This window comes from Solea solea, chromosome 16 (genome assembly GCF_958295425.1).
Source record: "Solea solea chromosome 16, fSolSol10.1, whole genome shotgun sequence".
Taxonomy (NCBI): domain Eukaryota; kingdom Metazoa; phylum Chordata; class Actinopteri; order Pleuronectiformes; family Soleidae; genus Solea; species Solea solea.
Window position 1 is genome coordinate 25,110,206 of NC_081149.1, and position 24,867 is coordinate 25,135,072.

The 24,867-nt window shown below is 43.4% G+C and overlaps 4 protein-coding genes across 5 annotated transcripts in view; 2 read left to right on the forward strand and 2 right to left on the reverse strand.

Moving 5' to 3' along the window:
- The first annotated feature begins 1,494 nt into the window (after window positions 1-1,494).
- LOC131475792 (nucleoside diphosphate kinase B-like) lies at window positions 1,495-3,468 on the forward strand. Of its 2 annotated transcripts, none has more exons than XM_058654123.1 (5): window positions 1,495-1,602; window positions 2,559-2,677; window positions 2,775-2,876; window positions 2,988-3,100; window positions 3,211-3,468. In XM_058654123.1, the coding sequence occupies exons 2-5, from the start codon at window positions 2,561-2,563 to the stop codon at window positions 3,326-3,328; spliced, it is 450 nt and encodes a 149-aa protein (XP_058510106.1). In that variant the 5' UTR covers window positions 1,495-1,602; window positions 2,559-2,560; the 3' UTR covers window positions 3,329-3,468. The 2 variants fall into 2 exon arrangements, with proteins under 2 accessions (XP_058510106.1, XP_058510107.1); XM_058654124.1 differs by having other exon boundaries at window positions 1,507-1,602; window positions 2,556-2,677.
- A 648-nt stretch (window positions 3,469-4,116) lies between these two features.
- Window positions 4,117-13,168, reverse strand: LOC131475785 (proline-rich transmembrane protein 2). Its single transcript, XM_058654115.1, has 5 exons — window positions 12,797-13,168; window positions 9,757-10,007; window positions 8,628-8,917; window positions 8,422-8,554; window positions 4,117-8,188 (listed from the first exon to the last, which is right to left on the reverse strand). The coding sequence occupies exons 2-5, from the start codon at window positions 9,950-9,952 to the stop codon at window positions 8,172-8,174; spliced, it is 636 nt and encodes a 211-aa protein (XP_058510098.1). The 5' UTR covers window positions 9,953-10,007; window positions 12,797-13,168; the 3' UTR covers window positions 4,117-8,171.
- Window positions 13,169-14,252: 1,084 nt separating this feature from the next.
- On the forward strand, window positions 14,253-18,853 carry LOC131475759 (zinc finger and SCAN domain-containing protein 21-like). The gene is made up of 3 exons (XM_058654074.1): window positions 14,253-14,561; window positions 14,671-14,905; window positions 15,771-18,853. The coding sequence occupies exons 1-3, from the start codon at window positions 14,535-14,537 to the stop codon at window positions 16,799-16,801; spliced, it is 1,293 nt and encodes a 430-aa protein (XP_058510057.1). The 5' UTR covers window positions 14,253-14,534; the 3' UTR covers window positions 16,802-18,853.
- A 2,328-nt stretch (window positions 18,854-21,181) lies between these two features.
- Window positions 21,182-24,867, reverse strand: part of doc2a (double C2-like domains, alpha) — a 64,810-nt gene continuing 61,124 nt past the window's right edge. The window contains exons 8-10 of the mRNA XM_058654072.1: window positions 22,535-22,616; window positions 22,337-22,433; window positions 21,182-21,516 (exon numbers count right to left, since the gene is read on the reverse strand). Of these exons, the coding sequence (XP_058510055.1) occupies window positions 21,377-21,516; window positions 22,337-22,433; window positions 22,535-22,616 (319 nt within the window). The 3' untranslated portion in view covers window positions 21,182-21,376. The remainder of the gene's footprint in view (window positions 21,517-22,336; window positions 22,434-22,534; window positions 22,617-24,867) is intronic.

The following is a 24,867-nucleotide window of genomic DNA, read 5'->3' on the forward strand; positions in this document are numbered from 1 at the left end:
TGTGGTCACTTTGTGTCACTGAGGTCGATCCGAACAATCGGACACTGAAGTGACAAAATAAGACGTTCAACAGGATCCACAACTCCTGTGTGTGTGTGAGTGTGTGTCTGTGTGTGTCTGTCTGTGTGCGTGCGTGTCTGTGTGTGTGTGTGTGTGTGTGTGTGTGCGTGTGTGTGTCTGTCTGTGTGCGTGCGTGTCTCTGTGTGTGTGTGTGTGTGTGGTTTCAAACATCGTGGACTTAAACTGACGCAGGTTTTATTTCACACGTCTTTTCCCTGTTTCTCTGTTGGCGGCCATTTTGTGTTTAAGACACAAACACAAAATGGCCGCCTGAGTATTAGTGTCTAATACAAACGGTTAAAAATGTGAACTCATCAAGTTGAAATGTGTTGTTTAGTCTGGACTTTGGTGTGGGAGAGTGAGTGATTCACAGACTGTGCTGTACAAGGACGTGAGTTTGGCGCCCCCTTGTGTTTCTCCTCTTCTCTGCTCACAAACCAACTTCAGTGACTTGTAGAAACAAACAACACAGAGCTGCACCGTCATGTGACGGCTGTGCCCTGCTGGCCAAAAAGTGAAGTGCAGGTGATTTTGTTGTAGATTCTAAACGTTTGATTATAACTTCTCACTTGTTTGCAGTCATGGTGTCGAATGTGTTTGACCCTTTGACCTCCGTGACCTCCGTGACCTCCGTGATCTGACCCACGGACAGCTGATGTATCAGTGACAGAGCTGATGAAGTGAAGCTAACCTTAGCACTGCTGACGTGACACACACACACACACACTGAGCAGAAATAGACGTGTGTGTCCTTCACGTCATGTCAGTGTGCACATGTGTGTGAGCGGCGTGTCTCAGTTTCATCTTACACTGAACTCGGTGACATTGGTGTCAAACACGTGGCTCAGCACTGAACTGTCTTTATATCAGGACTTATAACAATGGTTATGACTCACACACACACCCCCGTACACACGCACACACACACACCCACGTACGCACACACACACGCACACTTTGTGTCGCTGATTTAAGGCTAAATTAAATATTTCAAATGCAGAATTGACAAAATAAGACATTTGAATTTAGTGATGGAGGCAGCGGTGTCAGCGTGTGTGTGTGTGCGCGCGCGTGTGTGTGTGTGCGTGTGTGTGTGCGTGTGTGTGCGTGCGTGTGTGTGTGTGTGATGTTAAAATCACTGGTTTTCTCTGAGGTTTGGTGTGGGAGAGTAAAATGTTGATTTCCACAGAGTCTCAGGCTGGTCTGGTTCTCAGCAGCAGGGGGCGCTCTGTGTGTCAGAACCTGAACTTTCATGGTCTTCGCTTTTATAAAAATGTGTGAAATGATTGATGTGCGATGATTAGTTTTTGGAAAGCGGAGAGAAGACGGATCCTGTTCACGACACGAGATACACACACACACACACAAGCAGATCTGTCAATCACTGAGACACACACACACGGGCCGCAACCCCCCCCCCCCCACACACACACACACACACAGTGAGGTCTTTAAATAGAGGTCCTCCACAGTCCTTCGTCCTCGGTGATCGCTGACCCTGCTGCCGGACACTCGTCTCCACAAGTTCATCCCACAACCAAGGTAGACACACACACACACACACACACACACACACATAATCCTCACTTTAACCAGGAACGAGGTTTCTGCTTCATTAGGACCAGGTTTTGGTGTTGTTTTGTGCCGTCCTGAGGTTTTCCCACATGTCCGTGTGTCCTCCTGCTCTGACAGCTGTGTGTGTGTGTGCGCGCGTGTGTGTGTGTGTGTGTGTGTGTGTCACAGTTCCCTCACTTTTTTCAGCTCACAGTTTAAGTCCCTGATCTCCAGGTCACATGACCACGTCTTTATCTCACTGTTAAACTGAACTTTGGAAACCACTCACACTCACACACACACACACATGTTCGACATTCATGACTTGAGGGGACATTGCATTGACTTCATTCCCTGGAGACTTACTCTAACCTTAACCACAGTTACTACTGGCCTAATCCTACTCCTAATCCTAATCTTAACCTAACCTTAAAACACATCTTCACCTTAAAATGTAGTCATTGACGTTATGGGGACTTGCTTTTTGTCCCCATAAGGAAGACAAGTCCCCACAATGTGACTGTGTGAACAGGTTTCGGTCCCCACAACATTAGTAATACCTGCACACACATACACACACACACACAGTGTCTTATTTTGTCTCTTCAATGTTTGAAATCATTAGTTCAGATTGACGTCAGTGACACAAAGTGACCACACGAGGCAGCAGAGGAGCAGCAGCTAAATCACTGATTTTCTCTCTAAAGAAACTAAAGAGAGATTTAATTCATTTATCATATTTGTGACTTTGCAGGGATTATTTGTTGTTTGGTTAATTGGTTAGTTGGTTGGTGGGGTAATCAATTGGTTGGTTGGTCGGTTGATTGGTTATTTAGTTAATTTGTTGGTTGGTTGGTTAATTATTAATTGGTTGGTTTGTTGATTAGTCGGTTGCTTGGTTGATTAGTTAGTTGGTTGATTAAACGTGTGTCTCTGCTCAGCAGACATGGAGAGAACCTTCATCGCTGTGAAGCCTGATGGCGTCCAGAGAGGACTCTGTGGTGAGATCATGAAGCGCTTCGAGCACAGAGGCTTCAGATTGGTCGCTGCCAAGTTCATGCAGGTAACCATGACAACATGTGCTTGTATCAAGAAAAACAACAACAATCTTTCATCTTTATGAACGTTTGAATTCTTGTGAATGTGTGGACTTTGTTTAGGCCTCTGAAGACCACATGAAGAAACACTACCTGGACCTGAAGGACATGCCTTTCTACGCTGGACTCTGCAAGTACATGTCCTCTGGACCCGTCTTCGCCATGGTAACGGTCTCTCTGTCTGTCTGTAACAAAGCTAACCGATCCGGTCAAATCTTTTTGAACTTGAAAATGTTGGTGTGTGTGTGTGTGTGTGTGTGTGTGTGTGTGTGTCAGGTGTGGGAGGGGAAGAACATCGTGAAGTTGGTCAGGATGATGCTGGGTGAGACAAACCCCGCTGACTCTAAGCCCGGCAGCATCCGTGGAGACCTGTGCATCGACATCGGCAGGTGAGTAAACGCAGTCCGTGTATAAAGCACTTAGTTAGTTATATACATGTATATGTATATGTATATATATACATGTTGCTGAGCGCAGCGGTTGCTCCTCCTCCTCTCAGGAACATCATCCACGGCAGTGACACTGTGGAAAACGCTAAGACTGAGGTCGGCCTGTGGTTCAAGGCCGAGGAGTTCGTCTCTTACTCACCCTGCGCTCAGCCCTGGATCTACGAGTAAACTGGCCAATCACAAGCCAGGGAACGACACACCCACTGGACTCCGCCCCATCACCCAAAACTCCACAGTCCTTTCTCAGCCTGGATTTTTCCACTGATCAAAAACATGTAGATTATCATTAAAGAATCATGTTAATGAAACTGTCCTGTCAGTGTGTGTGTGTGTGTGTGTGTGTGTGAGTCAGACGTTTGTAAACCACTCACTCTCCCACACCAAACCTCATAGAGAAAATCAGTGATTTTAGTTGACGAGGACACAGGAGCTGCACGTGCGCTGCTGCCTCGTGTGGTCACTTTGTGTCACTGAGGTCAATCTGAATGAATGCTTTGAAAATATCAAATTAACCAAACTAGTGCAGTGTTTTTGTGTGTTTAGTATTTGTTGGTTATTTAGTGTCAGTTAATTGCACATCATGTTTGACACAGTGTTGAAAATCCACTGCTTACCTGTGTTTGTTAGCGTGTTGTTTTTGTTAGCTTGTTGTTGTTGTGTTTGTTAGCGTGTTGTGTTTGTTAGCATGTTGTTGTGTTTGTTAGCATGTTGTTGTGTTTGTTAGCGTGTTGTTGTGTTTGTTAGCATGTTGTTGTGTTTGTTAGCATGTTGTTGTGTTTGTTAGCATGTTGTTGTGTTTGTTAGCATGTTGTTGTGTTTGTTAGCATGTTGTTGTGTTTGTTAGCATGTTGTTGTGTTTGTTAGCATGTTGTTGTGTTTGTTAGCATGTTGTTGTGTTTGTTAGCGTGTTGTGTTTGTTAGCATGTTGTTGTTGTGTTTGTTAGCGTGTTGTTGTGTTTGTTAGCGTGTTGTGTTTGTTAGCATGTTTGTTGTCGTATTTGTTAGCTTGTTTTTTGTGTTTGTTAGCGTGTTGTTGTTGTGTTTTTAGCGTGTTGTTGTGTTTGTTAGCTTGTTTTTTGTGTTTGTTAGCGTGTTGTTGTTTTTGTGTTTTTAGCGTGTTGTTGTGTTTGTTAGCGTGTTGTTGTTGTGTTTTTAGTGTGTTTGTTAGCTTGTTGTTGTTGTGTTTGTTAGCCTGTTATTGTTGTGTTTATTAGCATGTTGTTGTTGTGTTTGTTAGCTTGTTGTTGTGTTTGTTAGCATGTTGTTGTTGTGTTTGTTAGCATGTTATTGTTGTGTTTATTAGCATGTTGTTGTTGTGTTTGTTAGCTTGTTGTTGCAAAATCCACTGACTCATTTTAATGCAGGCACTGTATTCAGAGACTCTTTATTGTTGAGGTCAGAGGTAATAATCACTTAACTTCTCCTCTCAGGTAGCCCACAGTGCTGTGTGAGTGAGAGGGGCGTGGCTACAGTAGAGCGGCAAAAGCCAGTGTGTGCTTCTTTTAGCGATATATTTAACGATATTTTCAAACTGGACTCACTCCAGCCTGTAGCCACCACACAGAGTGTGTGTGTGTGTGTGAGACGTCAGGATTAGGTATTTAATTGTTAAGGTCAAAGGTCAGGGGTCATTGCTACTGCATTATGTCTCCTCCTCATGTTTTGTGCATGCATGTGTGCACTCTTTGTATCCTTGTGTCCTTCCCTCGTCTCCTTAAACTCCTCTCTCCTCTCACAGCTTCAGTTTCAATAATTGATCAGAAATTCAAATAAAAGAGAGAGAGAACTTTCCCTCGCTCGTCCACCGTCACCCACTGCCTCGCTTGCTCTTGCCAACGGTTGCCATGACAACCCACTGTCTGTCTCTCTCCCTGGAAACAGGTGCAGAAGGAAATGAAGGTGGCTCACGAGTGAGCGCCCCCTGCTGCACAGCGAAAAACTGATTTTGACTTTAGTTTAGAAACAGTTTAAACAAACAAACAAAATAAAAATAACAAAATGATTGAGCGCAGACGTGGAGGAGGAGACATTAGAGAGATTTATTCCTGTAAACAGAATCACAACTGTGTCTTTGATTAACGTGTGGTAACAAGACTAAGTCTGAGTCTGAGACTGAGTCTGAGTCTGAGTCTGAGTCTGAGACTGAGTCTGAGTCTGAGTCTGAGAATGAGACTGAGTCTGAGTCTGAGTCTGAGACTGAGACTGAGTCTGAGTCTGAGACTGAGTCTGAGTCTGAGACTGAGTCTGAGTCTGAGACTGAGACTGAGACTGAGACTGAGTCTGAGTCTAAGTCTCAGACTGAGACTGAGTCTGAGACTGAGACTGAGACTGAGTCTGAGACTGAGACTGAGTCTGAGACTGAGTCTGAGACTGAGTCAGACTAATGACCCAGGTCTGGGTCCTGGGTCCTGGGTCCTGGGTTTAAGGCATGCAGTGTGGAGGAACAACAGTCTCATGCTCAGCGTCGTTTAAGCAGCAGCAAACTTACAAACAAGAGAAATATAAAAATACAAAAGTCTCTGTGGAGAATTTACAGATCCAACTAAAAACAAACAAACAAACAAACAAACAAACAAACTGATGTTTTAGTGTGAAGGTCACGCTCAAAGTCACGCTAAAATAAATTAATAAAATAAACTGCATCAACTTAAATTTAAACAGTTTTAAATATGGTTTTAAAACAGTTCAAACAACCTCAGATCAGTCTTTGTGTTTTTTTTTGGCCATGCAGTTTATTTTCAATCACTCCTCTGTACTTAATATAATATGTAATATATAATAAAACACATTCACAGATAAAGGCAGACTGCACCTGAACGCATCACATCACGTGTCCAGTGAGAGACGAAAAGTCCTATGAGACATTTTCCCTTTCAGAGAGATTTGAGCTCGAGATGCTTTTTCTCTCAGTTAAACTTTCATTTTGACATTTAAAAACGTTTCAGGGACAAAATGACCTGTTTTTAAACCGCTCACTCTCCCACACCAAAGTCCACAGAGAAAATCAGTGATTTTAGCTGCTGGTCTTCTGCTGCCTCGTGTGGTCACTTTGTGTCACTGAAGTAATGCTGAGCGTAAAATAAGACATTTGAAGTTAGTGATGGAGGCAGCAGTGGATCAACAACTCTGGGCTTTGGTGTGGGAGAGTGAGTGGTTTACAAACTTCAGTTTCCTGTTATTTCGTAGAGGTTTTGTTGCCATGATTTTCAGCTCAGGGTGACGTTTGATTTTTATGAACTTAAAGCTGATGAAGAGCAATTTGTTAAAGGTATATTCTGAATATTTAAATTTCTTGTAAAACTTCTCCTTCACAACTTTTCATTTCCTCTTTCCGGCGTGTAGATTATAAAACTCTGCACATTAATAATAATCATAATTCAAACGCACACAGTGACTCTTAACAGTCGATGAAAATGCGATAACTGAGAGGCAGCGAGCAAACGTCGTAGAAAACCACGTACACCAAACTAGCATTCGTACCAACGCAGAGGCGGAGCCACATGATTTTTATCATTGCATAATGTGATTAGTAAACAAACATGCTACATACGGTCCACTAGGTGGTGGAGCAAGGGAAGGAGCTTCTGCTGCGTCTGCGTGCACTTCCTGTTTATTTACAAAGTGCTTGGCCGTTAGCACTCATGCTAAATGATGCTACAGTTGTATATGAAAGCATTCCGTGATAAATATTGTAAACATGCTCGGAGTGTCACATATTTTCAGAAATGACCAGGAAGTCCAACTCCGTCGATCACTTTAAGCCCCGTCCTCTACGTCTTTAACTCCACACGGCAATTGCCCTTCATTTCTGATAAAAATCAGGATGTTGAAAAGAATCTTTCATAAACTTCATACACACAAATGTTTCGTGTTGAAAATCCACACGTCCTCGTGTCTTTGCATTAACATCGTACATAATCGCGAACATGCTTCATGAGCGTCAAACTCCGCCTTTGTCCAGTGATGTTTTATTTTATTTTGGCATCAAAACGTGGAAAGTGTTCTCCCGGTTTGCTGAACTGCTGGACCTGTGGCATAGCGCAGTGTCATCTGGTGTCCATGGAGATAGATGTCTGTTGCCATGACAACAGAGACACCTGATCATGGATGAAAGACAACATTTTGAGGAGATGAGCTGCTACAGAGAGACATGAGAAACGTCCACGTCCAACTTCAGTGTTGGACGTCGGACACCAGTGTAGGACACTAGTGTAGGATGTCAGTGTCGGACACCAATGAAGGACATCAGTGTTGGGTGTCAAAGGTCGGTCAGAAGTCTTGTCGGGTGTCAGTGTTGGATGGTGTTGGATGGTGTTGGATGTGGTGTTGGATGGTGTTGGATGTGGTGTTGGATGTGATGTTGGATGGTGTTGAATGTGGTGTTGGATGGTGTTGGATGTGGTGTTGGATGGTGTTGGATGTGGTGTTGGATATGGTGTTGCTGTGTCAGAGGTAGAGCATTCTTATCGTGCAGCAACAAAGAACAAAGAGGGTTCTTCAGTCTTCAGGAGGATGAAGTTTCTTCAGGAGGGTGAAGGTTCTGCAGGAGGGTGAGGGTTCTTCAGGAGGGTGAGGGTTCTTCAATCCTCAGGAGGGTGAGGGTTCTGCAGGAGGGTAAGGGTTCTTCAGGAGAGTGAGGGTTCTACAGGAGGGTGAGGGTTTTCAGTCCTCAGGAGGGTGAGGGTTCTTCAGGAGAGTGAGGGTTCTTCAGTCCTCAGGAGGTTGAGGGTTCTTCAGGAAGGTGAGGTTCTTCAGTCCTCAGGAGGATGAAATTTCTTCAGGAGAGTGAGGGTTCTGCAGGAGGGTGAGGGTTCTTCAGTCCTCAGGAGGGTGAGGGTTCTTCAGGAGGGTGAGGGTTCTTCAGTCTTCTTCAGTCCTCAGGAGGATGAGGGTTCTTCGGGAGGGTGAGGGTTCTTCAGTCCTCAGGAAGGTGAGGGTTCTTCAGGAGGGTGAGGGAGTGCAGGAGTGTTCAGATGATGTCATGTCCTCGTCCTTGTGGTAACTTCTTTCATCAGGATTTTAATATCACTGTTGGCAGAGAAATGTAAAGAGTTCACTCAGATTGAGACAGAATTAAGAAAGAAAATCTGTCCTTTTTTCACGTTTTTGTATGAATCGCTGACGTCTAACTCACAGCTTCAGTAGATTTTATGACAAAAGTCTTTTGTTAAGTGGATAAAATCTGTGTTTCCTTGCGTTTTCCGGCTGGCAGCCATGTTTTATGGGTGTCTGAACCCTTTAAACACCCGCTGCTGACTTACATCCCCAGTTGAAGGCGATCCCAGCCGCGATGATGGCGATCCCTCCTAGGATGGACACGACAGACAGAACCATGGCGTTCCGACCCAGACGTCGAGCCCCATCCACGTTTCCTTGCTGCAGACTGTTCCGGGACTGAGCAGAAACAACATTGTTACAAACAGGTTTTTATAAACAAGTGTTATTTCTGAAGAAAACTCAGTCGTACCATCACGGAGAACGTGAGGGCGACAATGTTGATGGGCCACAGTGGGCAGAAGCAGGACAGGATGGCCAGGATCAGATAGTCCCTGGGCTTGGATCCATCCACCGTAGCCTCTGGGATGGTGCTGGGGCGACGGGAGAGCGAGGGCCTGGGCGACCCCGCCGCTATCGAGCCAGACCGGCTGCCCAAACCAGGATGACCGTTAGCGTGACTGCCGGGCTTGGCGTGCAGCACGGGCGACACAGAGGGCACTGTGGGCGAGGAGTCGACCGCGGCTGGAGCAAGGTCGTTACCTGAGAAGAAGAAGTCAGGAGAGAAGCTGAGGAACATGGAGTTACCCCTCAAACCACTCACTCTCCCAAACCAAACCCCATCAAGAAAATCAGTGATTTTAGCAGGAGCTGCTGGTCCTCTGCTGCCTCTTGTGGTCACTTTGTGTCACTGAGACATGTCTAAATTAAATATTTTACGAGCCGAAGTGACAAAATAACACATTTGAACTTAGTGATGGAGGCAGCAGTGGATCAACAACTCCTGTGTGTGTGATGTTAAAACCACTGATTTTCTCTAACAGTGAGATAAAGACGTGAACATGTGACGTAGACATCGACTTAAAGTGACTTTGTTTTTGCGATGCAGCATCGGCAACTTGGAGGACGAAGGACATCAGTGTTGGGTGTCAAAGGTAGGTCAGAAGTCTTGTCGGGTGTCAGTGTTGGATGGTGTTGGATGTGGTGTTGGATGTTGTCGACGATGGTCGATCAGCGATTTTTTTTTTTTGTCATGTACTCGCCAGCGTCCAGACCCCGCTCGGGTTAACGTATTATTTTTGTGTGAGGACACTCAGAGCTGTACGACACGGACGTCCGCAGAGGAGAAACCGTCGTCTTGTGAAACAAAACGTCGGATTCCCCAACAACAGCGAGAGCAACAATACGGTGATGTGCGCTGCTATCACGTTCACTGTGAACATGGCATTAGAATCCTACATCAGGTTTGTGAGGCGGTTCCGACTTGGAAATCGGAGTTGCTTCAACTCGATGTTTCTGTGACGCATGACGCTGCCGTAAATGGCCAAACAGGAAGTGTGTTTATTTTCAGGGATGGTCGATGTGTGAAGGGAAGTCTTTACTGGTCTCCATGTCATTGCTGATCACAGTCAGGTGTTCCAAGGCCCCGCCCTCCTCGGTCTGTTTGTCCTCAGGCATCAGGGAAATGGCTCCTTCACGGACGGCAGCAGTGGGTTGAGAGGTTACGGCCGCGTGCTCCGCCTCTCCGGCATCAGGCTGCGTGCCGATTGGCTCGTTGGGCTGCTGTGTCGCCTCCATCGTGCCGGGAGCGGTGGACAAAAGTGCGGGTTGAGGTAAAGCTGACGAGAAGGTTCTGAAACAGGTTCAAGAGAAGAAAGGGTGACGATTAACCCCTGAATAAAATAAGTATTTTCCCTTATATTACAGCGGCCTTTTGATACTTTTGTCTGTGTTCATGTGTTCATACACATTCATGCATGAATGTTTGTTTATAATAATCTTATTTAGAATGAATTCTTGTTTTTATTTTTCATTTTAAAGTGTTCACTCTCCAAACCTCAAACACACAGGAGTTGTTGATCCACTGCTGTCTCCATCACTAAGTTCAAATGTATTATTTCAGTGTTCAGTGTTTGAAATCCTTTGTTCAGATTGACCTCAGTGACACAATGTGACCACACGAGGCAGCAGAGGACCAGCAGCTCCTGTGTCCCCGCAGCTAAAATCACTGATTTTCTCTCTGGGGTTTGGTGTGGGAGAGTGAGTGGTTTATAAACTTCAGTTTCCTGTTGGAAAAGTCTGTCTCACAGTGAGAGAAAGACGTATCTTCTAACTTATCTACTGTTGTCATCCAGCGCTGAAGATGGACGCTCACTAATGAAAGGATGATTAGAGAGGGAGGGGCATTAAATCAATCACAGCCTGTTATTTTTGGCTCTGCTCTCAGTAACATAATAACAGTTGATCCTTTGATAATCTTTACTGAATGCTGAGGGTAAAGAAAGGATTTATATTTATTATTTATATTTCTTAGTCAAAGTCTAAGAAATATTATGAAGAAAATGCAAGTGTGGATCATCCAATTAATTATTCACAACCCATCACTGTTTGTACACAAGGCAGACTTTTATTTTGAAAACGTCAACCTTTGTTTTTTGGTAGCGAGTTTGAACAGGAACTAAGGCTTTTAATTTGAAAACTTGAGTTCTGTTCTAGTGTGGATGAATAGAAATGGAGACTTTTATTTTGAAAACATCAGCAATGTTATTTTAGCAAGGTCAAATAGGAACTAATGCTTTTATTTTGAAAACTGCAGAGTTGTGTTTTAGTGTGGACGAATAGAATCGAGACCTTTAATTTGAAAACTGCAGAGTTGTGTTTTAGTGTGGATGAATAGAATCGAGACCTTTAATTTGAAAACTGCAGAGTTGTGTTTTAGTGTGGACGAATAGAATCGAGACCTATAATTTGAAAACTGCAGAGTTGTGTTTTAGTGTGGACGAATAGAATCGAGACCTTTAATTTGAAAACTGCAGAGTTGTGTTTTAGTGTGGACGAATAGAATCGAGACCTTTAATTTGAAAACTGCAGTTGTGTTTTAGTGTGGACGAATAGAATCGAGACCTATAATTTGAAAACTGCAGAGTTGTGTTTTAGTGTGGACGAATACAATCGAGACTTTTAATTTGAAAACTGCAGAGTTGTGTTCTAGTGTGGACGAATACAATCGAGACTTTAATTTGAAAACGGCAGAGTTGTGTTCTAGTGTGGACGAATAGAATCGAGACCTTTAATTTGAAAACTGCAGTTGTGTTTTAGTGTGGACGAATAGAATCGAGACCTATAATTTGAAAACTGCAGAGTTGTGTTTTAGTGTGGATGAATAGAATCGAGACCTTTAATTTGAAAACTGCAGAGTTGTGTTTTAGTGTGGACGAATACAATCGAGACTTTTAATTTGAAAACTGCAGAGTTGTGTTCTAGTGTGGACGAATACAATCGAGACTTTAATTTGAAAACTGCAGAGTTGTGTTCTAGTGTGGACGAATAGAATCGAGACCTTTAATTTGAATAGAATCACTAGGACTGTATAATGATGGTGAACTCGAGCAAACTTCCTACGTGAAGACCCACTTTTTAAAGATGGCAAACTATCACAATATAGAGACGGCAGCTCAGTGGTAGAGTGAGTCATCCTTCAACTCGAAGGTTGTGGGTTAGATTCCCCGATTGAAAATTCGCTGCACATGAATAGGTGTATGGCAAAACTGTGGTGTAAAGCAGCTTTAAATGTTATTTCAAACATAAACCACTGAACTGGACAGCACTTTAAAATCCCTCACGTGAAATATGAACACATTTCTTCATTCATAATAAAACCACAACCTTATTGTGTGCAAGTTTTATTTTAATTTTAATATTGATGTGATAAAGTCGTTTTTTATCACCGAGCAGCCATGACAGCAACATGACTCCAAACACATTTTATGCATAAATAATGATCATGTCTGACATCAGTTCTCTCCTCACGCACGCACACACACACACACACACAGACACAGACACAGACACAGACACGCACACACGCACGCACACACACACGTGCGCTAAATGCACCAAATGCCTCAGCATCACAGGAAGACAAAGGAAGATCCAGATGAAATGTGAGGCAGTGACACACCCACACGTTCACTGGAGCAGCTGTGTGTGTGTGTGTGTGTGTGTAAATTAAAACATTATCATTTTAATTATACATTCTGAGCTTCAGCTTCAGCAGCTTCAGTTTCAGCAGCTTCAGTTTCAGTTTCCGCAGCTTCAGCTTCAGTTTCCGCAGCTTCAGTTTCAGCAGCTTCAGCTTAAGCTTCAGCAGCTTCAGCAGCTTCAGTTTTAGCAGCTTCAGCTTAAGCTTCAGCAGCTTCAGCTTCAGCTTCAGCAGCTTCAGTTTCAGCAGCTTCAGCTTAAGCTTCAGCAGCTTCAGCTTCAGCTTCAGCAGCTTCAGCTTCAGCTTCAGCAGCTTCAGCTTCAGCTTCAGCAGCTTCAGTTTCAGCAGCTTCAGCTTCCGCAGCTTGAGCAGCATGTGTCTCACACTCCCCCACATCTCTAATCCTCCCCAAACCCCCTCTGGAGTCTGTGTGGTCTTACCTGGTTCTAGTCCACAGGAAGAAGCTGCAGAGTGAAGATGCTCATGTTCGTGTCAGCAGGAGGAGCAGCTGAGCCGAGGAACGAGCACAAAAAAAACAAAAATCAGAATAAACAGGGAGAGAAAAACGTGATTCACGATTGTGGAGGAAAACGTCTCCGTTTGTGTTTCTGTCCCAGTCGGTGTGAGACGCTGCAGCAGCTCCTGGTCCACTGCAAGAGCTGGAGGGGAAGGGAGGGGTGCTTTAAGTGTGTGTGTGTGTGTGTGGCTCTAAGTGCACTACAGTCACTGATGTATTCCACATCTATGAAGCTGCATCTATGAAGCAGTTTCTGGAACAAAGAGAATTCAAAATAAAATGTCATGAGAGGGGAGCACACACACACACACACAGACACGGACACGGACACACACACACACACACACACACACACACAGAGACACTATACGATATTATCACAACATTGCGATGTACTCACACAGCAACAGCTGCAGTGAGAATGAGCACCATCTACTGGACACAAACATCCATTGATTTTTTTATGCCAATCCACAAAAACTGTTTCTTTGTAACATTACATATGTATATGTATACATATGTATATGTATACATATGTATACATACATATGTAATGTGTGTATATATGTATATATACACACACATATATACATATATGAGTATGTATATATATATATACATATATGTGTGTGTATGTATATATATATACACACACACGTATATATAGAGAGATATGCTCCTCCTTTTCATTTGTATTTGTACATCTGCAGTTGTTAAAATACACAGCACAGTTGTGCTTTTATTTTGAAGGGAAACATGCCATCCTCCTGTGTCAGCTGATTTAAATGTTGTTAACTTTCTTTTTGTGTCAAGGTCCTGCTGAGATTCTGCTGACTTAGCACAATCACAACCATCACCACCATCATCATCATCACCACCATCACCACCATCATCTTCATCATTTGTAAAGCACTCACTCTCCCACACCAAACCTCACAGAGAAAATCAGTGATTTTAACATCACACACACAGGAGTTGTTGATCCTCTGCTGCCTCCATCACTAAGCTCGTTTAGATTGACCTCAGTGACAGTGAGTGACCACACGAGGCAGCAGAGGACCAGCAGCTAAAATCACTGATTTTCTCTCTGGGCTTTGGTGTGGGAGAGTGAGTGGGTTACACTTGTCACACAGTGAGATAATGATGTTGTAGGAGACAGAGTAAAGTTAGCTTTAGTTCAGGGTTAGGTCGGGTGGTTGGTGTAAGATCACTTGTTACAATGTCATTTATGAACAGTTAAAGTAGTTAACTGTTGGTCTTAATCCTTTGATTAAATATTCTCACAAGGAAAGGAACGTGGCGTTGTTATTTTAGTTCTTTAGATAAAAGGTACCACGGACACTTTGATATCTTTGACGGCTATGATAGATAAAGGATGAAGATATGCACTGAAGAATATCTAGCAGTGTGATGGATGTGTCCATTGGAGAAGCTCTCCCATGTTTGGTGTAACAGGGTTTTGACAGTCAGGTCACTACAGTACGTGACATTAGTGATCGTCATTTCTATGTGTTGTTGATCCTCGAGAAGCTTGGATACATGAGGATAGAAATGTAGCTTTGATGTAAGTGGAAATAAATGTGCAAACCCTTCGTGATTGATGAATTAAAACAGTTCCTCCGAGTCAAGCCAACAGCTAACGACTACGCAGTGGCTTTGGGATGAAGTGTACTTTCGCCACAGAGCTGGTAAAGTCAGTGTTGACCACAACTACATGTTAAAGGGCTTTTATTGTGAAGGAGCAGCCCAGCGGTGACACTCGGCGACATCGTTTCCGGTTTGGTTTGTTGTTGTCAGGTTCTGTTTCCGGTCTCGCCGCAGCTGTTTTCATTGGCAAAAATGACCAAAGTGCAGCTGTTGAGCGGTTACCTGACGGAGCGGCTGAGCGCGGTGGTCAAGGAGATCCTGGAGGTGGTGGAGGACACGGTGACCGAGTACCGGGAGGAGGCCGCCCGGACCCGGCGGGAGAACGACAGTCTGCGGAAGCAGCTGCGGGACATCCTGCTGCTGGAGACCGACACCGAGTGGCTGAGTAAGGGCCGAGATATCCGCGAAACACCGCGAGAGCGATCCTTCCGAACCTCGCTGAAACATGTGCCGATTTAAGACTCGCAGTGGGATTTAATAGTGAAAGCGGGACGAGAGACGAACGTCAGAGTTCGCTCAGCATCGTCCAGGACCCGCACTTACCTTCGGTGTTCACTAAATCCACCAACTCGGACGATATTCAGAGAAACACCTGACATTTCCTGTCGTCTGTAGATGGATTTGACTCCGTGATTATTTTAACTTTAAAATCTGTTCACACAAGTTCACAGACACCATTGTTTTCTTGTATCTTGTGATCAAATCATAATTCAGGGTTTACTCACCGCACATACAGTCCTAGTGATTTGTTTTGCAGAGCTGCATCTTACCAGTCATAATCACCTGATACCGTCAGTGCTGACTGAGCTGTGAGCGCCCCCTGCTGCTGAGAACCAGCCACAGAGGCTCGTTCTCAGTGACAACATGGCTGCCGTCAGATTTTAATAACTTTAAATAAAACTTGTGTAATAAAATCTCTGCCAGTTCAAGTCGACGATATCTTAAAGAACATGATCACGTCTTTATCTCACTGTGAGACAGGAAACTGAAGTTTATAAACCACTCACTCTCCCACACCAAAGTCCAGAGAGGAAATCAGTGGTTTTAGCTGCGGGTCCTCTGCTGCCTCGTGTGGTCACTTTGTCTCACAGTGAGATAAAGACGTGATCATGTGACGTAGACACTGACGTGTTTATCATTCTCTGAGCGTGAACCTCAGCACCAGGGGGCGCTCACAGCAGAGTCTTTGCTCAACGACCGGTTGATGTGTTTGAATTCTTCTCTGTCCTGTTTCCTCTCTGATGGTCCAGGGTCGACCAGGTCCGGTCTGGGTTTGGCAGCTCCTCAGCAGCAGTGCACTGATCCAGAGCTGAGGCTGCACTCTGAGGAGGCGGAGCTTACTCTGAAGCAGTCCCGGCCGCCGCCAGTCAACTCAGCCAAACAGAACCATGAGCGAGCGGTGACTGTCCAGTTACTGTCAGTCCAGAATGGGACGCCCCCCAGGACCTTCCTCCTTCCCAGGGAGGAGGAGCCTGGTGAGGCCCGGGAGCCGGTACTGAAGCCCAACCCTCAACAGGAGCTCATCAACAAAGCGTCACCTCTGCCTCTTCAGTCGTCCCTGACTCCGCCCTCTTCCTCAGGCGCCACAAACCCCGCTGAGGTTCTGGTTCTCAAGGCGGAGCCAGGAGCATCTGCCGCGATCAAACCTGAACCCGACGAACACAAAGTAACGGAAGCTGAAGGTCACGCAGACTCTGTGATGTCACACGCTCGCGTCACGCCGCACGAACCCAACGTGGACGCAGTGCGGCCGCCCGCGCGCACCGACCGCCGCGAAGCTCATCGAAGCAGGAAGTCCTCTCAAGAGAAGCCGACGGTGGCCGACGACGCAGAGTCTGGCCACGCCTCCGAGCTCGTCCACCGCTGCCCCCGCTGCGGCGAGGCGTTCGGTCAGGCCGGCGGGCTCCGCCTCCACCTGGAGCAGAAACGCAAGACCTACGCATGCGACTGGTGCTGCAAGTCCTTCGCGCAGTCGGCAGACCTGCGGCGCCACCTGCGCACGCACACGGGCGAGCGGCCGCACTGCTGCACCTTCTGCTCCAAGAGCTTCAGCCAGCGAGGGAACCTGCGGCGGCACCTGAGGATCCACACGGGCGAGCGGCCGTACAGCTGCCCGTTCTGCTGCCGCAGCTTCAGCGACGGCGACACCATGAAGAAACACCAGCGCACGCATTCAGGAGAGAAGCCGTACCGCTGCGCGCGCTGCGCCGGGTCCTTCAGCACCGCCGCCGGCCTGCAGGTCCACTTAAAGAAGGACATGTGCTTCGTGGCCAGCGGCTGAGCCCACCACGTTCAAACTAATCTTCATGATGAGAAACTCTGGGGCGGGGCCCACGTACGAGTCACGTTGGATTTTTATTTTGGGATCTACAAACACAGGTCACATGACAAACCTCTGTGTTTATTTATTCATATTTATTATTTATGTCTTTGGAGGCACCGACACTTTAACTTCAAATGTCTTATTTTGTTCAGATCGACGTCAGTGACACAAAGTGACCACACGAGGCAGCAGAGGACCAGTATGTGTGTGTGTGTGTGTGTGTGTGTGTGTGTGTGTGTGGTTTATAAACTTCAGTCTAACACTGAGATAAATTGACAAACATATTTTTACAGATATTTAAGAACATATATCTTAACAGGAAACTGCAGTTTGTAAACCACTCACACACACACAGGAGCTGCTGGTCCTCTGCTGCCTCGTGTGGTCACTTTGTGTCAAAGACGTCGTAGACTTCAACTGATTTTAGCCTCAGAACAGAAACCTTTTCTGAGTTGTGTTTCTCAGCAGCAGGGGGCGCTCACAGCACGGTCACAGCCGGAGACGGAACGTCCAGAGTTTTTACCGCGAGCACTTGTGACACGTTTACGTCTCATACGACCAGCCACCAGGGGGCAGACGTCTCTGCAGCGACGCGTCCTGTGAGCCGTCACAGAGGACGAGGAGACACGAGGACATTTAGCTAATTTTTTATTTATTCATGTCATGGAGGACATCAAGACTGAGACATGAAGACAAGTGTGATGTGAAGACACTACAACACAAGAGCACAAGCGCCTCCTCTTCCTCTTCCTCTTCCTCCATGGCACCTGTTAAAGTTACATCTGTGTATTTATGTCAGTGGGATGTTTGTGAGCAGGCGGTCACTTCCTGTGTGCGTGTGCGTGTGTGGGTGGGTGGGTGTGTGTGTGTGTGTGTGTTCAGGGTCCTTGGAAACCTTGAAAGTTTTAGAATTTTTCTTTTCAAGGCCCTTTTTGAATCGTTGATATTTAGGTTAACGTCTCCCTCGTTTGTTACGACGCCACCTCTGTCCACTGTCCGTCTTTGTGTCCACTGTCTGTCTGTGTGTTCACTGTCTGTCTGTCCACTGTCTGTCTGTGTGTCCACTGTCTGTCCTCTGTCCGTCTTTGTGTCCACTGTCTGTCCTCTGTCCGTCTTTGTGTCCACTGTCTGTCTGTGTATCCACTGTCTGTCCTCTGTCTGTCTTTGTGTCCACTGTGTGTCCACTGTCTGTCTGTGTGTCACTGTCCGTCTTTGTGTCCACTGTCCGTCTTTGTGTCCACTGTCAGTCTGTGTGTCCGCTGTCCGTCTTTGTGTCCACTGTCTGTCCTCTGTCCGTCTTTGTGTCCACTGTCTGTCTGTGTATCCACTGTCTGTCCTCTGTCTGTCTTTGTGTCCACTGTGTGTCCACTGTCTGTCTGTGTGTCACTGTCCGTCTTTGTGTCCACTGTCCGTCTTTGTGTCCACTGTCAGTCTGTGTGTCCGCTGTCCGTCTTTGTGTCCACTGTCAGTCTGTGTGTCCACTGTCTGTCTGTGTGTCCACTGTCCGTCCACTGTCTGTCTGTGTGTCCACTGTCCGTCCACTGTCCGTCTTTGTGTCCACTGTCTGTCTGTGTGTCCACTGTCCGTCTTTGTGTCCACTGTCAGTCTGTGTGTCCACTGTTTGTCTGTGTGTCCACTGTCCGTCCACTGTCTGTCTGTGTGTCCACTGTCTGTCTGTGTGTCCACTGTTTGTCTGTCCACTGTCCATCTGTGTGTCCACTGCTTGTTGAATGTGGACGCCGTCATGTCCTTCCATCTTAAGCTGGGTCAGCACATTCAGTCCTTGAGTTTGGGGGAATTGGTCCTGGAAAGTCCTTGAATCCGATGGGAACCCTGCGTTTATTTTCCCGTTTTTAACGTTTGATCGCGATGTGGAGGAAGTGGCCGTGGCAGGTTTGCGATGTTTCAGAGTCACAGGAGAATAAATCAGTGTTTTCTTCTAAATTCTTTTTTAAATGAATGTGAACGATGTTCAATTTTTAGTTGAAATAAATGTTCAGTGAAACTGTTTGAATATTGTTTGATTCACTCACTGATGACCAGCAGGGCGGCGCTCAACACATGGGGACTATTTTCCTGCTTGTTGAATTTGTAAAATGTCTGACTTCAGTGGTAAAATGAGGAGAATCTCTGCATCAAAAACCAGCTTTTAATCGGCTTTTTAAATATTTAATTTAATAACTGATTTTCTCTGTGGACTTTGGTGTGAGACAGTGAGTGGTTTATAAACTTCAACTTGTCATTTGTCTTTTGTGAAGTGGCTAAAATCAGTTTTTCATTGTCTTTGCAGCCAACTGTGTTACAGAGGAGTCGGTGTGTGAAGCTGCTGCTGCTGTAGTTCTACTTTCTGCCAGCGGGGGGCAGTGTGAACCCGCTCTCCTCACATCAATCAATACAAACGCTCTGTTCAATTCCAAATTTACTGTGGCAATGTACATAAAACACGTGGTAGAAATGTAAGAAGGACTTTAAACACGAGATCAGCGTAAACGTCAGTCCGACCATCATCGTAGAGAAAGACACATTCACACGTTCATACATTCATACATTCATACAGTCGTGCAGTAACATTGTAAACACAACAATCACCTGAAGTCTTCCATCATGTCTCACTTCAACAGTGTGAGTATAGAGATATAAACGAGTAAATCATCATGCAACAACAAGGCAGAACATATCATGTAACAGATGTAATAATATATCATTGTCGTCACGGCAACAACAGGGAAAAACAGCTTTTCACTCCTTCACACTCGAATCAAAGGGACAGTTGAGTGTGGTTCTGACACCTGAACCACTCACTCTCCCACACCAGAGGTCCTCTGCTGCCTCGTGTGGTCACTTTGTGTCACTGAGTTACGTCGAAATGAAATATTTCAAACGCCGAATTTTACGAAATCACATTTGAACTTAGTGATGGAGGCAGCAGTGGATCAACAACTCCTGTGTGTGTGTGTGTGTGATGTTAAAATCACTGCTTTTCTCTGTGGGCTTTGGTGTGGGAGAGTGAGTGGTTCAGCCATGCAGCAGCAGGGGGCGCTCACTATGCTACACAATCAATACTTGTTACAATCACACTCCAGAAACCCGAACTTTCAGTGCAAACTCACAAGTACACAGTTTTTAAATGGAAGCTCGTGTAGATTGTTTACAGTGTAATATTATATGTATATAATTATATATATATTCATTTATTCAAAGAGCGCCACATACAGGCCTGGCATATGAACTACAGCGTTCAGAGTCACTTCCTGAAAACGAAAAAGATTCTTGCTTCCGTTTTTGAATCTTTGAAATGCAGTAGCTGGTGTTTGACCAGAGGGGGCAGTAGATACACAAAACCATGTAACATGAATCATTTCAATACTTTGCACCTGGATCAACAAATATCACAAACACGAGATTACACCTGAACGACTTTAGGGTTTGATAGTTATCATTTTAGCAGGTCAATTCAACAGACAGAATTCTGAGATTAAAGTCAGAATTCTGAGATATTCTGAGATTAAAGTCAGAATTCTGATATTAAAGTCAGAATTCTGAGATTAATCCTGAGATTAAAGTAAAAATTCTGAGATTTTCTGAGATTAAAGTCAGAATTCTGAGATTTTCTGAGATTAAAGTCAGAATTCTGAGATTAATCCTGAGATTAAAGTCAGAATTCTGAGATTTTCTGAGATTAAAGTCAGAATTCTGAGATTTTCTGAGATTAAAGTCAGGAGATACAATATATTAAAGTCAGAATTCTGAGATTAATTGTGAGATTAAAGTCAAAATTCTGAGATTTTCTGAGATTAAAATCAGAATTCTGAGATTAAAGTCAAAATTCTGAGATTAAAATCAGAATTCTGAGATTAATTCTGAGATTAAAGTCAACATTCTGAGATTTTCTGAGATCAAAGTCAGAATTCTGAGATTAAATATTAGTCAGAATTTTGAGATTTTCTGAGATTAAAGTCAGAATTCTGAGATTTTCTGAGATTAAAGTCAGAATTCTGAGATTTTCTGAGATTAAAGTCAGAATTCTGAGAATAAATCAGAATTCTGAGATTAATTTTTCTGTGATGTTTCCATGTCCAAAGTGAACATTTGTAGTTTTTCTTATATTATTAATTTCACTTAGATGTAAAATGAAAGAAAGGAAAAGTCTGTACAACATGCTTTGGTAATACACACACGCATGCACACACAGTTTAACCTTGTTTGAACTGGACTTGTGACCAGTTTGACTCAAGTAAATGGGATAAATGACCTGATTAATCTGGGTTTTAATTGTTTACTTGACCAGTTTGACTCATTTGAATTGGTTGTGACCCGGTGAAGCATCATGTAGCAGTGTCTGAGCAAAGAGAAATCTGAGAACATGGATTTTTCACTGTGTGTGAATAATGAAGGCACATGCATCAGCATGCTGCTGCTGCTGCTGCTGCTGCTGCTCACTGGATTCCTGTGGCGTCGTTGTTTGAGTCTGTGCTGTATAGAAACCAGAGGAAGCTTGTGATCCCTTACAGCCAAGCATCCGTGCGTCGCGGCTCAGTCGTGGCTGACGGCGGTCTGCGGGAGCTCATTGGTCAGGACGTGCCACCTCTCCACCCTGTGGCCCTTGTTCTTCAGACAGTCCACCCAGTGACGGAGGGAGTCTCCCTGCGAGTGAGCGCCCAGACAGACTCCACCTGAACAACGGAGACACTGACTTTCTTTAACAGTAACACCTGGGTTTTCACCAGTTTAACCTCTGTTAAACTGGTTTTCTCTATGGGCTTTTGTGTGGGAGAGTGAGTGGTTTACAAACTTCAGTTTCCTGTTGGAAAAGTCTGTCTAACAGTGAGATAAAGTCGTGATCATGATTTAAAGATGTTGTAGACGTAAACTGATGTAGATTTCATCCTTTTTTTGTGTTTTTTATGGCCTTACGTCCACATTTGTCACAGAGGATTTAAAAACACCCAAAACTGTTAACATCCGTGTGTCATTACCTCATTTTATATTTATTCTTATTGCTCTTTCTCCTTGAGTGGATTTCGTTTAAGTCTTAAGTCAGTCTAATCAGTGTTTACGTTCATTTATATTCAGATTTGAAGCTCTCCTTAAGTCATGGTTCATATTTGTTTTTATGTGTGTGTACATATTTCATGAGGCTTTGTGTAATAAGAGTGATAAATATGTAGTGATTCTGTACCAGAACAGCTTCAGCAGCACTAATGAGCACCGTGTGTCGCCTTCATTCATATTCACAGCTACAGCAGCTCCTTTATTTATTTATTCATTTATTGATGAGTTAGTTTTGTCCTTACAGGTGAAAGTAGGTGTCTTCTCTTTAGTCTGATGTTCAAATCTAACCTGAAGGAAAACGTGTTTATTTTCTGTTGAACACAAAGGATTCAGAAGCCCCGCCCACACTGACACGCTTTACTTTGAAAAAACAGCACTGTCATGTGACCTGTTGGTTTGAAATTTTGTGAGAAATATAACGATTGTGATGGGTATTTTTACCGATGAAGTCGTTGGAGCGTCCTAAGTCGTAGTCCCACACTGTCACCTCCAGTGTCTTGTTGGCGAGTTCTGACGCAGAAATCTCGTAGAAGAAATCCTGCAGCAAACACACACACACACGTTTCCATGACTTCAGAGGACATTTAGAGGACATTACATTGACTAACTTCATACATTTTAATTATGGGAGTGGCTTACCTCATTAAATTCGGGGTTGAGGGTTTTTTTCATCACTGACGTTTTGTGCTTGGATTTTTTCTGAACGTCAGGTTTCAAATATCTGTGAAGATACAAAAATATTATCGTTATCATTATTATTCAATAACAAAGATTTTAAATGTAAAGTGCCATCTTTACTTTAATGAGATGATGAATTACAATTATTATTAATAAGAAATAAATAAACGTTGTTATTGTTCCTAATAATGTGATCATGACTCTGCAGGTTTACTATGACATTTTGGTGTAGGTTGATAAAAAAGTCAAAGTATAGTATGTCGTCCAAAATCACCCAAAAACGTCATAGTATAGTATGTCGTCCAAAACCGATCAAAAATGTCATAGTATAGTATGTTTTCCAAAATCGGTCAAAAACGTTATAGTATAATATGTCGTCCAAAATCACTCAAAGAAGTCATAGTATAGTATGTCGTCCAAAATCACTCAAAGAGGTCATAGTAAAGTATGTCTTCCAAAATCACTCAAAGATGTCATAGTATAGTATGTCGTCCAAAATCACTCAAAGAAGTCATAGTATAGTATGTCGTCCAAAATTGGTCAAAAAAGTCATAGTATAGTATGTCGTCCAAAATCACTCAAAAAAGTCATAGTATAGTGTGTCGTCCGAAATCACTCAAAGAAGTCATAGTATAGTATGTCGTCCAAAATCTGTCAAAAAAGTCATAGTATAGTATGTCGTCCAAAATTGGTCAAAAAAGTCATAGTATAGTATGTCGTCCAAAATTGGTCAAAAAAGTCAAATTATAGTATGTCGTCCAAAATCACTCAAAAAAGTCATAGAATAGTATGTCGTCCAAAATCACTCAAAGAAGTCATAGTATAGTATGTCGTCTAAAATCACTCAAAAAAGTCATAGAATAGTATGTCGTCCAAAATCACTCAAAGAAGTCATAGTATAGTATGTCGTCCAAAATTGGTCAAAAAAGTCATAGTATAGTATGTCGTTCAAAATCTGTCAAAAAAGTCATAGTATAGTATGTCGTCCAAAATCGGTCAAAAAAGTCATAGTATAGTATGTCGTCCAAAATCGGTCAGAAAAATCATAGTATAGTATGTCGTCCAAAATAGGTCAAAAAAGTCATAGTATAGTATGTCAACCAAAATCATCTGAAAAAGTCATAGTATAGTATGTCGTCCAAAATCACACAAAAAAGTCATAGTATAGTATGTCGTCCAAAATCACACAAAAAAGTCATAGTATAGTATGTCGTCCAAAATCACTCAAAAAAGTCATAGTATAGTATGTCGTCCAAAATCGGTCATAAAAATCATAGTATAGTATGTCGTCCAAAATAGGTCAAAAAAGTCATAGTATAGTATGTCGTCCAAAATCGGTCAAAAAAGTCATAGTATAGTATGTCGTCCAAAATTGGTCAAAAAAGTCATAGTATAGTATGTCGTGCAAAATCACTCAAAAAAGTCATAGTATAGTGTGTCGTCCGAAATCACTCAAAAAAGTCATAGTATAGTATGTCGTCCAAAATCTGTCAAAAAAGTCATAGTATAGTATGTCGTCCAAAATTGGTCAAAAAAGTCATAGTATAGTATGTCGTCCAAAATCACTCAAAAAAGTCATAGTATAGTGTGTCGTCCGAAATCACTCAAAGAAGTCATAGTATAGTATGTCGTCCAAAATCTGTCAAAAAAGTCATAGTATAGTATGTCGTCCAAAATTGGTCAAAAAAGTCATAGTATAGTATGTCGTCCAAAATTGGTCAAAAAAGTCAAATTATAGTATGTCGTCCAAAATCACTCAAAAAAGTCATAGAATAGTATGTCGTCCAAAATCACTCAAAGAAGTCATAGTATAGTATGTCGTCTAAAATCACTCAAAAAAGTCATAGAATAGTATGTCGTCCAAAATCACTCAAAGAAGTCATAGTATAGTATGTCGTCCAAAATTGGTCAAAAAAGTCATAGTATAGTATGTCGTTCAAAATCTGTCAAAAAAGTCATAGTATAGTATGTCGTCCAAAATCGGTCAAAAAAGTCATAGTATAGTATGTCGTCCAAAATTGGTCAAAAAAGTCATAGTATAATATGTCGTCCAAAATCACACAAAAACGTCATCGTATAGTATGTCGTCCAAAATCACCCAAAAAAGTCATAGTATAGTATGTCGTCCAAAATCGGTCAGAAAAATCATAGTATAATATGTCGTCCAAAATCACACAAAAACGTCATCGTATAGTATGTCGTCCAAAATCACCCAAAAAAGTCATAGTATAGTATGTCGTCCAAAATCGGTCAGAAAAATCATAGTATAGTATGTCGTCCAAAATCACTCAAAA

Excerpts from the sequence above, each read along its gene's own strand:
- LOC131475792 (XM_058654123.1), top strand. The coding sequence starts at position 2,561 with ATGGAGAGAACCTTCATCGCTGTGAAGCCTGATGGCGTCCAGAGAGGA. Across the intron at positions 2,678-2,774 it reads TCGCTGCCAAGTTCATGCAG|GCCTCTGAAGACCACATGAA; the intron begins GTAACCATGACA and ends GACTTTGTTTAG. Across the intron at positions 2,877-2,987 it reads CTGGACCCGTCTTCGCCATG|GTGTGGGAGGGGAAGAACAT; the intron begins GTAACGGTCTCT and ends TGTGTGTGTCAG.
- LOC131475785 (XM_058654115.1), bottom strand. The coding sequence starts at position 9,952 with ATGGAGGCGACACAGCAGCCCAACGAGCCAATCGGCACGCAGCCTGAT. Across the intron at positions 8,918-9,756 it reads CAGCAATGACATGGAGACCA|GTAACGACCTTGCTCCAGCC; the intron begins GTAAAGACTTCC and ends TCTTCTTCTCAG. Across the intron at positions 8,555-8,627 it reads CCCTCACGTTCTCCGTGATG|TCCCGGAACAGTCTGCAGCA; the intron begins GTACGACTGAGT and ends GTTTCTGCTCAG.
- LOC131475759 (XM_058654074.1), top strand. The coding sequence starts at position 14,535 with ATGAAGTGTACTTTCGCCACAGAGCTG. Across the intron at positions 14,562-14,670 it reads GTACTTTCGCCACAGAGCTG|GTTCTGTTTCCGGTCTCGCC; the intron begins GTAAAGTCAGTG and ends TGTTGTTGTCAG. Across the intron at positions 14,906-15,770 it reads GACCGACACCGAGTGGCTGA|GGTCGACCAGGTCCGGTCTG; the intron begins GTAAGGGCCGAG and ends CTGATGGTCCAG.